General features: G+C 40.8%; 1 protein-coding gene across 1 annotated transcript; it reads left to right on the forward strand.

Annotated features, from left to right (window-relative positions):
- Positions 1-337: 337 nt before the first annotated feature.
- Positions 338-12,533, forward strand: LOC117045096. The gene is made up of 5 exons (XM_033145878.1): positions 338-722; positions 1,120-1,428; positions 5,347-5,436; positions 10,033-10,182; positions 12,194-12,533. The coding sequence occupies exons 1-5, from the start codon at positions 389-391 to the stop codon at positions 12,325-12,327; spliced, it is 1,017 nt and encodes a 338-aa protein (XP_033001769.1). The 5' UTR covers positions 338-388; the 3' UTR covers positions 12,328-12,533.
- The last annotated feature ends 726 nt before the right edge of the window (positions 12,534-13,259 follow it).

Consider the following 13,259-nt stretch of genomic DNA (forward strand, 5'->3'; position numbering starts at 1 on the left):
ATTATTGATGCCTTACTTTTTTAAGACCAATCTGTAAACCACTCTGGAATAATTGAAGAGTGAGATTTTAAACAAAGAAAGAAACAAAAGATATATTGGATACAAACATTCCTGGGATGTATTAAGTCAGATAACAACGTTAAAAATGGATGTTCTGTATTTTAAGGTGTCATATTTCACTTCTGAAAATTTATGAAATTATGTTGATTACAGCTGTGAAATGAATTTTACCAGCCATGTCCTACTATGGAGATTTGAATTTGCTTCTGTGCTGTGTTTTGTGTCTGAAATTTTTAGATGTCCTCTTGAAATCTGAACATTTTGATTTCATGAAATCACAGTTTTATGAATTGGTATGCTTTGTTCAATTTGGGTGTTGATGAATTAAATGTCTTCCCATTGCATCTTATTGACATGCTTAGGATCCAAAGTGGATAGTCTCATCAATGGAACGCTTGGTGATTGTATTCTCCTTGATCTGGAGAACAGGAACCCAGCAATCCACATTCACAATGTGATTTGGAAGAAAGGCAATGCCTTGATTGGGATGATGATCAATGGTCAGAACTGTATAATCCATAGCAAAAGATGTTTTATCTATAACAATGGCACCTTGAGCTTGTGTCCCACTCAGTTGGACGATATTGGGAATTATACAGTGGCAGCATATACTGAGGATGGACGCTTTCAATACAGTAACAGAAAGGAACTGCTGCTTACACGTAAGTATCAGATAGGCCCTCCAAGGGACTGTGTGTTATTCCTATAAAATAAGTGCCATGCATTTGCAGCATTCAGCTGTATAATAGCCAGAACAGCTGGAGGGTTAGAGGAACATATTTAAGAGCAGATTTAGGGCACATGGGGAAGGGAGAGGGTAGGGAAATTACCTTGTGCAGTTAAAAGGCGTTGTGCTAGTATAATTTTTAAATTGAATAGCTCCCTGAGAGTTGCATTTACTACTTTGCTTTCAGTTTCATGGCTAAAATTTGAAATGCACTGAAATATTTTAATTCAGTGAAATAACAGTTTTCAAAATTCTTTCAAATCTACTTAATGCACACATTTTTGAGGCTCGAAGTAAATTGTATTTCCACTATATTTTTGCTCTGTGTTCAGAATCCAAACTGCAGGTTAGTCTCACCAAAAGAACACTTGGTGATTGTATGCTTCTTGAGGTGAAGACCACGAAACAAGCAATCCACCTTCATGATGTGATTTGGAAGAAGGGCAATATCACAATAGGAAAGGTGGACGGCCAGAATATTACAACTTGTATAGACGACACCAAGAGATGTCTTATACTTAACAATGGCAGCTTGAGCTTGTGTCCCACTCATGTGCAAGATACCGGACAGTACACAGCAGAAGTGTTTACCAAGGATGGTGTGTATCAGTACAGTCACACAATTCAACTGGAACTTACACGTGAGTATTAGATGGGCATTCTCATGCTCTAAGATGATTATCAAGTATTTACAAGGTTCATCTATACAATACCCAACCACTGGAACAGTTATACCGTAATTTTGTTGTAACTGTATATCTTTCATACATTCCGGTTGACAAGAGCCTGCTGCAAATACTTTAGTAAAGTACAATAACACAAACTTAGTTGGTCTCTAAGGTGCTACTGGAAGGAATTTTTTTATTTTTTTATTTGTTTTTGACTTACCTCTGAGTAAAAGAAGGTTGGTACTTTTACTGAATAGAAGGACATTACTATTTTTTAAAATGAATGCCATTGCCAACATTATGTACCTTTAGGCCATGCTAAGCCAATTGGACTGACTTGCTCTGTTGTACTCAACGGAACCTACAGGTACCTAACGTTTTGTGGTGAATGTGCCCGCAGTGTGATAGACTGTCCCTTAAAATGGCACAACAGAAATTGGGTTCATTCACTGTTAAGAAACTGTCAAAAATGTTGATGGGCAGCTAAAATTGAAAATGATATTCATAGTTTAGCAGAGATTATTTTCCCCTCCTTACACAATGTATCAAAAAGCACCTGGAATTACAGGTGCTTGGTGTTGCTTCACGTAACAAGGGAGAACCTGATGAATGAAAACCAAGTCATGTTTCAGCTGGAAACCCTATTGAGACGATTAATATTGCATATATGTAATTTGCTGGATGAATAAAAACTGACTCTTGTATTGAAATAAATATTCTCCAGGCCAAAATATGGCTCAGAAGCTTTACTTATAGAACTTAATTCCAAACAACTTAAAACAATAAAAATTACTTTCAGGTAGATGCATATTTTTTACACTTCTACCAGCAGAAGCAATAAGATCTTAGATTACAAATATGTTGTGTTCTGAGCTAGAAATCAAAGCTCTGTCTCTCCTCCATTGCAGCCTCCATTGGTCTCAGGTTGCTTGCTGGAGACAGAGATTCACACATCCATTCCTTTCAGTAGCTTGGAACAAAGAAAGCACCCCACCCAAGATGGATGCCTACAGATTAGCATATGCATAGACCTGCAATACAATCCTTTCCATATGACAGTGAGCTAAACATCTTGTGATCAAGGCACAGAGACACATCCCCACTTCATGATCCACCTGTTAGGCTCTTCTTCAGCTTCAAAGGGAATTTCTAGTTGTGCAAGACAGTGCAATATAGGCACATTATAGAAAGCATAGTTCCATGGTAGAGTACATACTTCTGCATGCAGAAAGACCCTTGTTAAAAGGCTTTCAAGTAGCATGCATTGTTCTGAGGTCTTAAAAGCTGCTGTGAATCAGAGCAGATGGTACTGTACTGGATGGGCTAGTGGCTTGACTTAAAGACGAAGACTATTTCTCAGTCTGATAACACTGGGGAACAATTTTTTTTTTCATTTTCTGTTGCATGAGATTTTTCAACTGTTTTATAGGTCCTTTCAATGCTGATTTCAAATCTGAAGTTGGTTTTGTTCTGTAAACTCTAGGTTTTTTTTCCAATTCATGTTTTTCACTTTTCACCATAATCTTCATTTTTCACAATGCAAGAATTCAATATTTTATTAACCACATAGTCAAAGTAGTACAATATGAGTATAAATGTAAGTGACTTATATAGCATTGCAACTGTCATGTATAGCATTGAAAATGACATGTATGTCTATGTACAGTTGGAGGTATGCAAAAAAAAAAAAAAAGTATTACCTTGGGATACACAGTATCTACAAGCTGTTGTTATTCAGGTAAGAATTTGCGCTTGTAGCTCTTGCGTTTGTGGACTTGTTCAGGGGATTCTCGTTTGATGGCCCAACAGTAGTTCACTTGGTTTTAACTAAGATTGCTCCTTATGAAAAGATTTTAGAATTGGTAGAGTTGGTAGGATATGTCTAGAACCTTATGCATGTTTACTCAGAGGTAAGCCCCATTCAGTTCAGTGGGGCTTATTCCCAGGAAAGCTTGTATAAGACTGAAGCTGATTTTTAAGCAATGTATGACAATACATAGTTTTGTGTGCTGCCGCCCCCGCCCCTGTCAAGTTATAGGCTATGTTGAGTTCATGTAACATTTATTATACATGGTTAATTGATGAAAAAGTTAAGAACAAGGTAGTTAATTGAAATGATTAAATAAATTGACAGGGTAATATTAATGTTTTACACAGTGCCACATGTCATTAAAAGTGCAAACAGAGCTCTTTGTAAAACTACCTGTCAGAAGTGAGTTAAAATAGGTAATTATTTTCACAATTGCTTCTAATTTTAGAACCAAATCCACAGAAGACAATACCTTGGCCCCGTTTATTCTTCTTCATCTTAGAAGGAGCTCTTGTTGCAGCGTTTCTTGTTATATTGGGCTCGTGTATATATCATGTTGGAAAATGGAAGAGGAAGTCAGGTAATCTTTCCTTGCCTTACCTTGCTTACCATAATGGGGGAAACTCACTCAAAAGGTATAGATGGCTGTTTAATGCAACACCTTCTTTTACTTTGTCAATGAAACGTTTTTCATCTCATGGTGGTGAAAATCTATAAGCAGCCTGATCTTTTTTTTTTTTTTTACACAAATGCCAAGCACTGGGATCTCTCTCTCTCTCTCTCTCAAACACACACAAACACAAACACAAGCACACGCACACACACACACACACACACACGATGGAGGTCAGCATATAACACCTGTTTGCTAAACTGTCTTTAGCATAATAGGAGTGAGCCTACTCAAGACATGGACTCTAGCATCCTCCTGTCCTCTGTCCTCCTCCAACATGCATCAGAGGAAGAGATCTTCATCTGCTTCCTGTATTAAGCTGACCATAATTGGTTACATCTGAATTGGGCCAAATTATGGGTAGGGCCAAACTATGGTTTATTGAAACAGCAGTTTCTGATCTTGGCTCAGTTTAAACTGTAGTTTGTTGAAGTGAATGCAGTTATTGGTTTGGACATAACAACACATTGTGTGTCAGGATTCCTGTTCCATGTAAGAGCCCCCTGTGCCCCCCCCCAACACACGGGAGGCCTCAAAGACCTGGAATAGTTCCTTGCTCTAGGTTTCATATGGGTGTTTCCGATTACTGCAGCCCATACAACTTCCCTCAGCTTTTCTTGGCTCACCACTGAAGTTTGTAACCTCAGCTGTCTCTTTTTCTTTCACATCTCTTCTCTCACAGCTCTCTCAATCTGCCTCTGCTTTGTCTCTGTAGCTGCAGATTTCTCCTCTCTGTTTTCCCCATCTCCCACTCACAATTAATATTCTTTTCTAGCAGCTTTGCTGGGACAGAGGTTTTCCCCGTCCTTGCTTCTTAGCTGCCCTTCATTGCCGTGCATTTGCCAATAATCCTTTCTCCTTGTCCTCTCTCTCTCTCTCTCTCTCTCTCTCTCTCTCTCTCTCTCTCTGTGTGTGTGTGTGTGTGTGTTTTGCTGCTACTGCAGCTATCACACTCTCCCACACCGACCTGCCTGTCTTTTATCAGGCTGACGTGAGTGTATCAGGGCAGTGTGTCACTTCCAGTCCCCTGCACTGTGACTAGCTGAAGCCAGGATGCAGACTTCGCCACCCTCTGGCACATGCCAGGGAGAGCCACATCCTTGAGTCTAAAGTAAGACATTTTCAACTGAAGATCCCCTTTGGGATTGCTGGCATTGTTGAATTGTTTGCTTACTAACATGAATCACAGTGTACTAGGTAGGCCCATGAACTGAATTGAAAGCAAGTATATGCATGCACTTATTAAAAAAAATAAGTTATTGTAGATATATTTTAAGAGGTGAAGATACCTTTGGAAATTCTTGTATCAGTTTGTAGGAACACAGCATGATACATGCTATCATCAAGCCCATCTGCCCTAGTTCTCACTGAAAACCATTTCCACACTTTTTATTTTATATGGTTTAAGTTCTTTGGAAAACAAGAATACAACGCCATGCAAGTTGGAGAAAGAATGTGACTGACTATGCAGTAGTTTATAGGAGAAAGCAAGACCAACGTGAGTATTACAGCTGACAAACCAGTGTACACTAATCTCTATGTGTTTAGGCTTCCATGGGATCTAGAGCTGTGATTGTAGAGTCCCAACTGCTAGAGACCTCTGTATGTTGCAGTTGAGGGCAGGACAGGAGGAAGTCGTAAGAATGTGACCTTTCTCCCTGGTAATTGTGTGAGGACAACAAACATAGATGGTTCTGGTGTGATATGTTTCTATTGCAAATCAAGGTGTGTGGGTCTGGAACAAATTGGTTTGGAAATACCTCAGGGGTTGGTTCAAAGAACTACAGTGTAAGAAAGGGACCCAAAGACCAATAGGTGAGATACAACTTTGGTCTATATAATTTAGACTACATAAGCAGAAAGAACTGAAGAAGGAAGCAAATTCTGCTGGGAATCCTTAGCTCTAGACAACTGAGAGAAGTGAGCCAAGCCACATGTTACAGAAGAAGGCCATGGGTCTTCCAGTTCCCACAGTCTGGCACTGTCCTGCAACCTAAGTTTCTGCTGAAGGCCACCAACAAAGCCGTGTGTGATTCAACAGTTTTGACCTTCCAAATACACGAGCTCTTGCAAAGGATGCCTCTCAGATGTATATTATACAGTTATAGTGCAGCTGCTGGGGTTGGGGGAGGGAAATGTCTTGGGTCAGTTGTGCCTGAGGGGAAAATCTTTTCCAACTCCATGGTATGGCTTGATGTATTGTACAAACCTAGGCTCATGGTTTAGCTCTCCCAGTTTGGTGCAGAAGCCAAACAACTGATGAGAAGCAAAGCGGCTGTGATCTCCTCTCTGGGAGCCTCCACACTCACACATAGTTTGTGTCAGCGTGATGTGTGAAGCAGGCCTAAATTAATATATAAAATTCAGTTCTGGTCAGTTCCTGAACTGGAGACTTCCTGCAACTACATGTATGTTTAGATTCAGGGTGGATGAAAGATGGGATATAAATGGAAGAGAATACATAGACAATAATATAAATCTGTTTCATTGGAGCTAGGTAGACTCTTCCGCAGTTCTTACGGTTTTATGTGCCAGTTAAAAGACAAATAAAAAACCAGAAAGCTATCAGAGCTTCTTTACTGTGCTTGCATTTAGGTCGTGCCGGTGCATCTTTGCCAAGTTTAGTTTGTTATTCATTATGGAGTGATTCATACACTACATTCTGCTGCCACCAAGTGCATTTAACAGTTCAGCAAGCAGAATACTCATGTGAACAGTGCCACTTAGTAAGTGGGACATTCTGAAACACTGCAGATTAGCTTCTGGAAGCAAGGATTTTTGGTTTTTTTGGAGACTACTCACCTCAAAGAAGTGATGGTTCTGCCTGTTTTCCTTCCTTATAAATTAATCTCCACTCCAACAAGTTATTAATTGTGCATATTCTTACAAAGGTTGGGCAGCACCCCCACTCTCTGCCGACCAGTAGCAAGATTCCAGGGGGTTTCAGGCATTCACCGATGATCATGGTTTGAGCTCCTCTGGAGAATTGAATATGTAGTGGAGACTGCTTTAAGAAATCTGTTTTATTTGCATATTTACATCTTCAGACTGCATGGAGTGAGTCCAGCTCTTACAGCACAGTCATTTCAAGAGGGAGTTGTTCCCCACAGCAATGCAGCACTGGAGTGCACAAGGCACCTCTCCCAGTTAGCCTTCCAACAGCTTACCCAAGATGGATCTCCCCCTTTGCTCTCCCCTTCTTCCTCCCAGCACACCTTTCTCTAAAGACTCTCTTTGTGTGCCACCTCAGATACACACCCCATTACCATGGGAACCTCTGCCTATCTGCCCAGGTACAAGAACCTTCCTAGATGGGTCATCAACACCGTTTGTCATGTTAATGCCTCTGTCCCAGGTGATAGGAAGGTAGCTTAGCCTGTACTTTTCCACAGGCCTCTTAATCTTCCCTTCAATACTCCAAATCATCAGAATCCTACCATTTATTAATTTCTAGGGTTTTTTGGGGGTGGGGGGTGTGTGTGTGTGGGGGGGTTTCCCTCATCTATAACAGTATCATGAACAGAAAGTAATGTCATGGTTTACTCTGAGAATCAAAGCTAATTCAGCGAGTGAATGAGCCATATCTTCTCATTGGGCAGCACTGTCGTCTATCTGAACTGCTGTTTATTACTATAATTACTGCAACTTGATTCACCATATGCACTTTAGGTGGCAATCCTACACAGGCCTTGCTGGGGGAAAGACTTATTGAATTCAGTGGGGCTTGCCTCTGAGTAGACATGTATAAAATTGCACTGCTGGTCCCATATGCTCCAACTTTATGGAGCATTATTTAGGGGGCACCCCCATATTTTCTGCAAGTTGGTGCTTCCCTCCCTTCATTCTTCTCTCCCTCCCATGGGCAGCCACCTCCATCTCTGCAGATGGGCCAGTCAGTTGCAACCCCTCTTTCAGTCCAGCCATGTCCTGAACTGCCCCATATGTGATGTCATATAAATTGGGCGTAGAGCTGGTGAGCTTGACTGGGCAAAAATTGCCTTGCAAGTCAAATGAGGAGGCTTGGTAGGTCTAATTAGGCCCACAGGCTGCCCCCCCCCATATGCCACCCACAGTTTTAGTAAGTAACTCGCATTAAAGAACCAATTTAAATAAATAAATAAATATGCTGCCTGATTCACTCTTTTAGTAGATTAAAATACTTTAAAAATCCATTAGTCTAATGAATTAATCACTGAAACATTGCAGCCGCTGTTTGTTTATTTATTTGTTATTGGATTGCCGCCGACTCAGAGTAGACCACTGAATTCAATAGATGGAAGTGAATCATGACTCATTTTAAAGTTTTTTGTTTTTTTTGTTTCTTTTAAATATTTCTTAACTGTCTTTCAACAGAAGATTCCAGAGCCAGGTCCAAAAATAGGAATATAATTAATTTGGACAATATATAAACACATCTTAAAATCAGCAAATCAGCATAACAAAACATAAACAAAACAAAACAAAACAAATATCTCAAAAGCTAAAAACAGAAATAAACCATTCCATCCCTCCCTCCCCAAACTAACATGTGTGAGCAAATAGGAGAGCCCACCTGGTACTGAAAAGCTTGTCATGCCAGATCCAGACATGTCTCCCTTGAGAAGGCACTCAAAAGTTGGGGAGGCACTGCAGGAAAAAAAAATCCCTCTTTTTCTTTTGAAGGGTAGCATACCTCAATTAAAGAGAGTATTTGGAACAGCATCTCTCCAGAAGATCTTAAGACATGGGCAAACTGGTATCTTAATGGGTCTGCTGTGGCTTCATTGGATATGACAACTGCTCCTTCTTGTTGCTATCTTTTAAAATTGTTGTTGTTCCTTATTATTATTCACATTAAACATTAGCCCACCTTTCTTCCAAGGAGCTCAGGCAGCATTCATAGGCCACCTAGACTGGGCAATAACTTGATCCCACCTCTCCCTAGTCCAAGTCTAGCACTCCACACCTTCCCAACTGGTGCTCCAACTGTTTGGGACATTTGCCCTAAGCAATTTCGGTAAAGGAGTTTGAACAGTATTCAGTGTTAGCCACTAGAAATCAAAACGTAGAATACTGAAGAAAGATTGCTGCAAGGGTAGTTGATGTAAGGATTTGTTCATCCTCAGAAATGTTTAAAACCAGCTGAAATAAGACCGTGTGTGAGATATTAGCTTGCAATAGAAAGAGATAAAAAGTGTTCATTGAGGTTGACGATAATGTCTTTAACCACAGGTGTATGCAGTGATGCATAGTGCTGGTATTGGGGCAGAGTGGTGGTGGGGAGTCCACACACGTAGAGAAGGAACTTCAAATATCATGTCTGCTGTCTCTAGATTATTCAGTGCAACTGTTGGTGGTCAGAAGGGTTTATTCTAGTGCAGCACATACACTGAGGGTCCAACTAGACCTGAGCTGGAGGCACATCAAGTATCTTCCAACAATTTCCTTTAATGCATCCTTGTTGCCTCCAAATGTAATTGGAGCAGTAGCAGGAGGGAGAAGACACTTTACTATCTTGAGTAGTTTTCTCAATCAAAACTGGCTCAAAATTTCCTGACAGGGGAAAAAGCAGATACGAGAGGGTGGTTTTTAGCAGATTGTGATGGGGGAACTGATCGCTTCCTTCCACTGCAGCTGGTTTGACAAAATTTGGGACACCCCACCCCTGCAATTCAAATTTTTCAGTTAGGAAATGCTTCACACATTTCTCCCAGGTCCTATCTAGTTTGGTCCTCTTATGGACATGGCTTACATTGAGCTACATGCTCACAAAAAATGCTACTATGTTTTTGTATTTATCAAGAGGTCCCACAAGTTACATTTTCCAAGCATCTTGTTATTGTTTCTAATCTTTTCCCCCCCTCTCCAGTAAGGACCCAAGGCAGATTTTTGGATCCTCTATTTATGGTCTTCAGAAAAGGCTACTTACTGGTACCTGGGAGTGAGCCCGATAGTATACAGAAACCTTGTGTAATCATGCTAAAACCTGTTTCCCCTATACTTAGTAAATTTTGTTTGTTCCTGTGTTACAACATCCTTACATGTTAATGTTGTGCTAACCCAGCATTTACTTTCCATGGTTGTTGTACTTTCTGCTTTTTGCTTTCTTGCTCAGCAACTGCAAGTCCAGAGTTACAGAAACCACAGGCTATAGAAACCACAGAAGAAGGTCAATGGTTTTCGATTGGGAATGAAAAAGAGACTGCAGCAGCAGCAGCTCCCAACACAGAAAACCCCATGCTTTTAAATATCTCTACTTTTCAAGGTAAGTGACCAAAACTGAACCACACTGCAGACAGGAAGGACACATTTTTATCTAAAATAGTTTAGCTGTGAGCATCTCTTGAGCATCCTGAGGACTTTTCTAATTATAAGGCAATAGGCAGATGAGGTTGTGCTGCTTGGCTAAATGTCTAAGGACATACCTACTGGTATCTTGCAAACATATTAGGTTTTATATTGGTTTAACACCTCCCCCCCAGCCTCCTGGGAACTGTAGATGGTGAAAGTGCTGAGGATTCTTTGATTATTCTGGCCATCTTCATAGAACATCAGGTTTCCGAGGAAGGAGAATGACTAGCAGATAAAGCAGCTTAAGTCTGAAATATAAATATAAATCTTAAGATTTAGTGTCAGGAAATAATGTAGTCCTGGACACAGCAGAGTTAACCGCAGGTTTTCTTGAAGCTTCTGGCTGTAGAGCATTGACTGGACAGCACAACACAGGAACTCAGCAACTCACTTGGATAACTATATACAGTATTTATTGAAGCAACTAGTATCCATAAGTTACTATGTACAGACTTTACAAATAAAAGAAACAAAACATAAAACCTCTCCTCTCTGTCTCTCTCTCTCTCTCAACTTTTAGTACACCACTAACAATCACCACCACACAAGCTCTCACACAGAGCTCATTCTTTAGGAACTCATTGACCAATCACAGGTCGTTGCTAAGGGTCCGGAGAGAGAGCAGATCTTGGCTTTCTGCCAACTGGTAATTGCTACAGCCAGCTGGGTAATTGCTACAGAAGGTGATAAGCTGAATTTCTGCACGTAGGCACTTTGAAATCTCTAACAAATATGCTGAAAGTGATCTTAACTGCGATCGAGCCTCCATGAAATTTGGGAACACTTACAAAAGTAATTTTTGGAAGTTTTGTTCCCATAATGTGCAACCTGATGCCTGAGCACAACAGCACTTTCTTGGGCCTTCATAGGCATCTGGTTGGACACTATGAGAACAGAAAGCTGGACTAGGTGGAATTTCTCTCTATACAGTGAAAGCAGCAGAAATGTCCAGCATTTGTAGCATGATCACTGCACATATATCAATTGGAGTTGTGGTAAAACAGGGAAGTCCCAGGCGTGGCGCATCCCATTTCACCACGTGAGGTGAAATGGGAATGTGCAGTCTCCTGTCCCCCCCTGCCCACGCCCCTGTACCATTCCTGCTCCACCACTTCCACCACGACCGGAATTCCTCCTCTCACCCAATGAGCAGCAGCACTGCACACTGGAATGTCTCTCTCTTATTGAAATTTGGTGGTGGTGGAAGTGGTGGGGCAGATGGGGTGCCACCTCTTGTATTTCTGCCACCTGAGGCAGAAGCACAACCCCACTGCGTCTGTGGGCTGGCTCTGGCAAGGCTTGTATAGAGAAAACCAACTCTTTTAGATCAAGGTTGGTGAATGTGTGGCTTTCTGATGTTGTTGGGCATAAAATCTCATCAGCATAGCCAGCAGTCAGGAATTATGGGAGTTGTATGGGACACGGGTGGCGCTGTGGAGAGCCTAGGGTTTGCCGATCAGAAGGTTGGCAGTTCAAATCCCTGTGACGGGGTGAGCTCCCGTTGCTCGGTCCTTGCTCCTTCCAACCTAACAGTTCGAAAACACGTCAAAGTGCAAGTAGATAAATAGGTGCCACTCTGGCGGGAAGGTAAACAGCGTTTCCGTGTGCTGCTCTGGTTCACCAGAAGTGGCTTAGTCATGCTGACCACATGACCCGGAAGCTGTATGCCAGCTCCCTCGGCCAATAAAGCGAGATGAGTGCCGCAACCCCAGACTCGTCCGCGATTGGACCTAATGGTCAGGGGTCCCTTTAGACAGAGGTAGATCAGTACTTTAGTGTTTTAGGAGAACTCATAGAATCATAGAGTTGGAAGGGACTCAGGGTCATCTAGTCCAACCCCCTGCAATGCAGGAAAGCTGGGAAAGTTTGGAGACCACAGGGTGAGAAATATGTTATAGATGTATACATATTATTTTTCTGTTCAGAGAAAGAAAACGCTTTATCACCACCACTGTGTATGAATGTCAGGAGTTGTAGTGCTAGTCTACTGAGGAGTGACAACTCTGTTTGCTGGGATGGCAACTGTGTTCTTCCAGATCTTGTGGACTGTGTTCTGTGAGAGGTTTGATGATGCAATGGAATTAAGAGAACAAATATGCATTTCTTCCAGTGACCCAGCACACATGTATGATGGGAAAAGAGACAATGGAATTCTGAAATCATCTGAGACTCAATTCTGTTTTAACATGCTATCTCATTTGTCAGAAGATGCAGTTCATTTAGTAGCTAGGCAGAGGCTTTCAAAGTGCGCTTATGTAAAAAAAAACCACATTATTACTAATTTTAATCTCGCAAATATGAAACAATAAAAGGCCATTTTACCTCTTCATCATGATGAGAAACTGCTCATTACAAAGCTAGCAAATGGGGTGAGTTTTATGTATAGATACAATAATATGTAGTAATTTGTTAAGACCCAACTGTACTGTATTGTCCTGATTAAAATAAGCAATGTTTAATTTGTATTGTGTATAATCCAACTTTCCCTCTTGCATTGTCCCTGATCATTAATTATCCTTGTCTATGTCTATTGGGGATGCATTATTAAAACTGTTGTTGGTATGAGTTGATAGACTTGTCATTCTTCAGGTTTCTATAGTCTTTTAATCCAAGACTACAGAAACTGAAGCTATGCTTTTGCAATGGGCCTGGAGTGGATATAACTCCCATATATATAATGGCATATGAACATGTTTTATTGTAATTTAGTTCCTAAATGTGTATGCATTGAAAAGCCAAAATTTATTTTCTAAAAAAAAGGAAACCTTGCTGACTTGTTCACGTCAAAAGTTTCAGCCCAAATGGAAAATAGATTTGTATACAACTGGCTTTTACTCTGCTTCCTGCCTAAACCACAACTGAACACACATCCCCTTGCTAGGTACTAAACCTATAAGTATAAAGTGTTTCAGAATCATTCATTAATGACCAAGATATAGAACTATGGTTGCAGACTGTGGTCTTAGGCCACATTGGACCATATAAATAGTC

The sequence above is a fragment of the Lacerta agilis genome, chromosome 4, assembly GCF_009819535.1.
Source record: "Lacerta agilis isolate rLacAgi1 chromosome 4, rLacAgi1.pri, whole genome shotgun sequence".
Classification (NCBI taxonomy): domain Eukaryota; kingdom Metazoa; phylum Chordata; class Lepidosauria; order Squamata; family Lacertidae; genus Lacerta; species Lacerta agilis.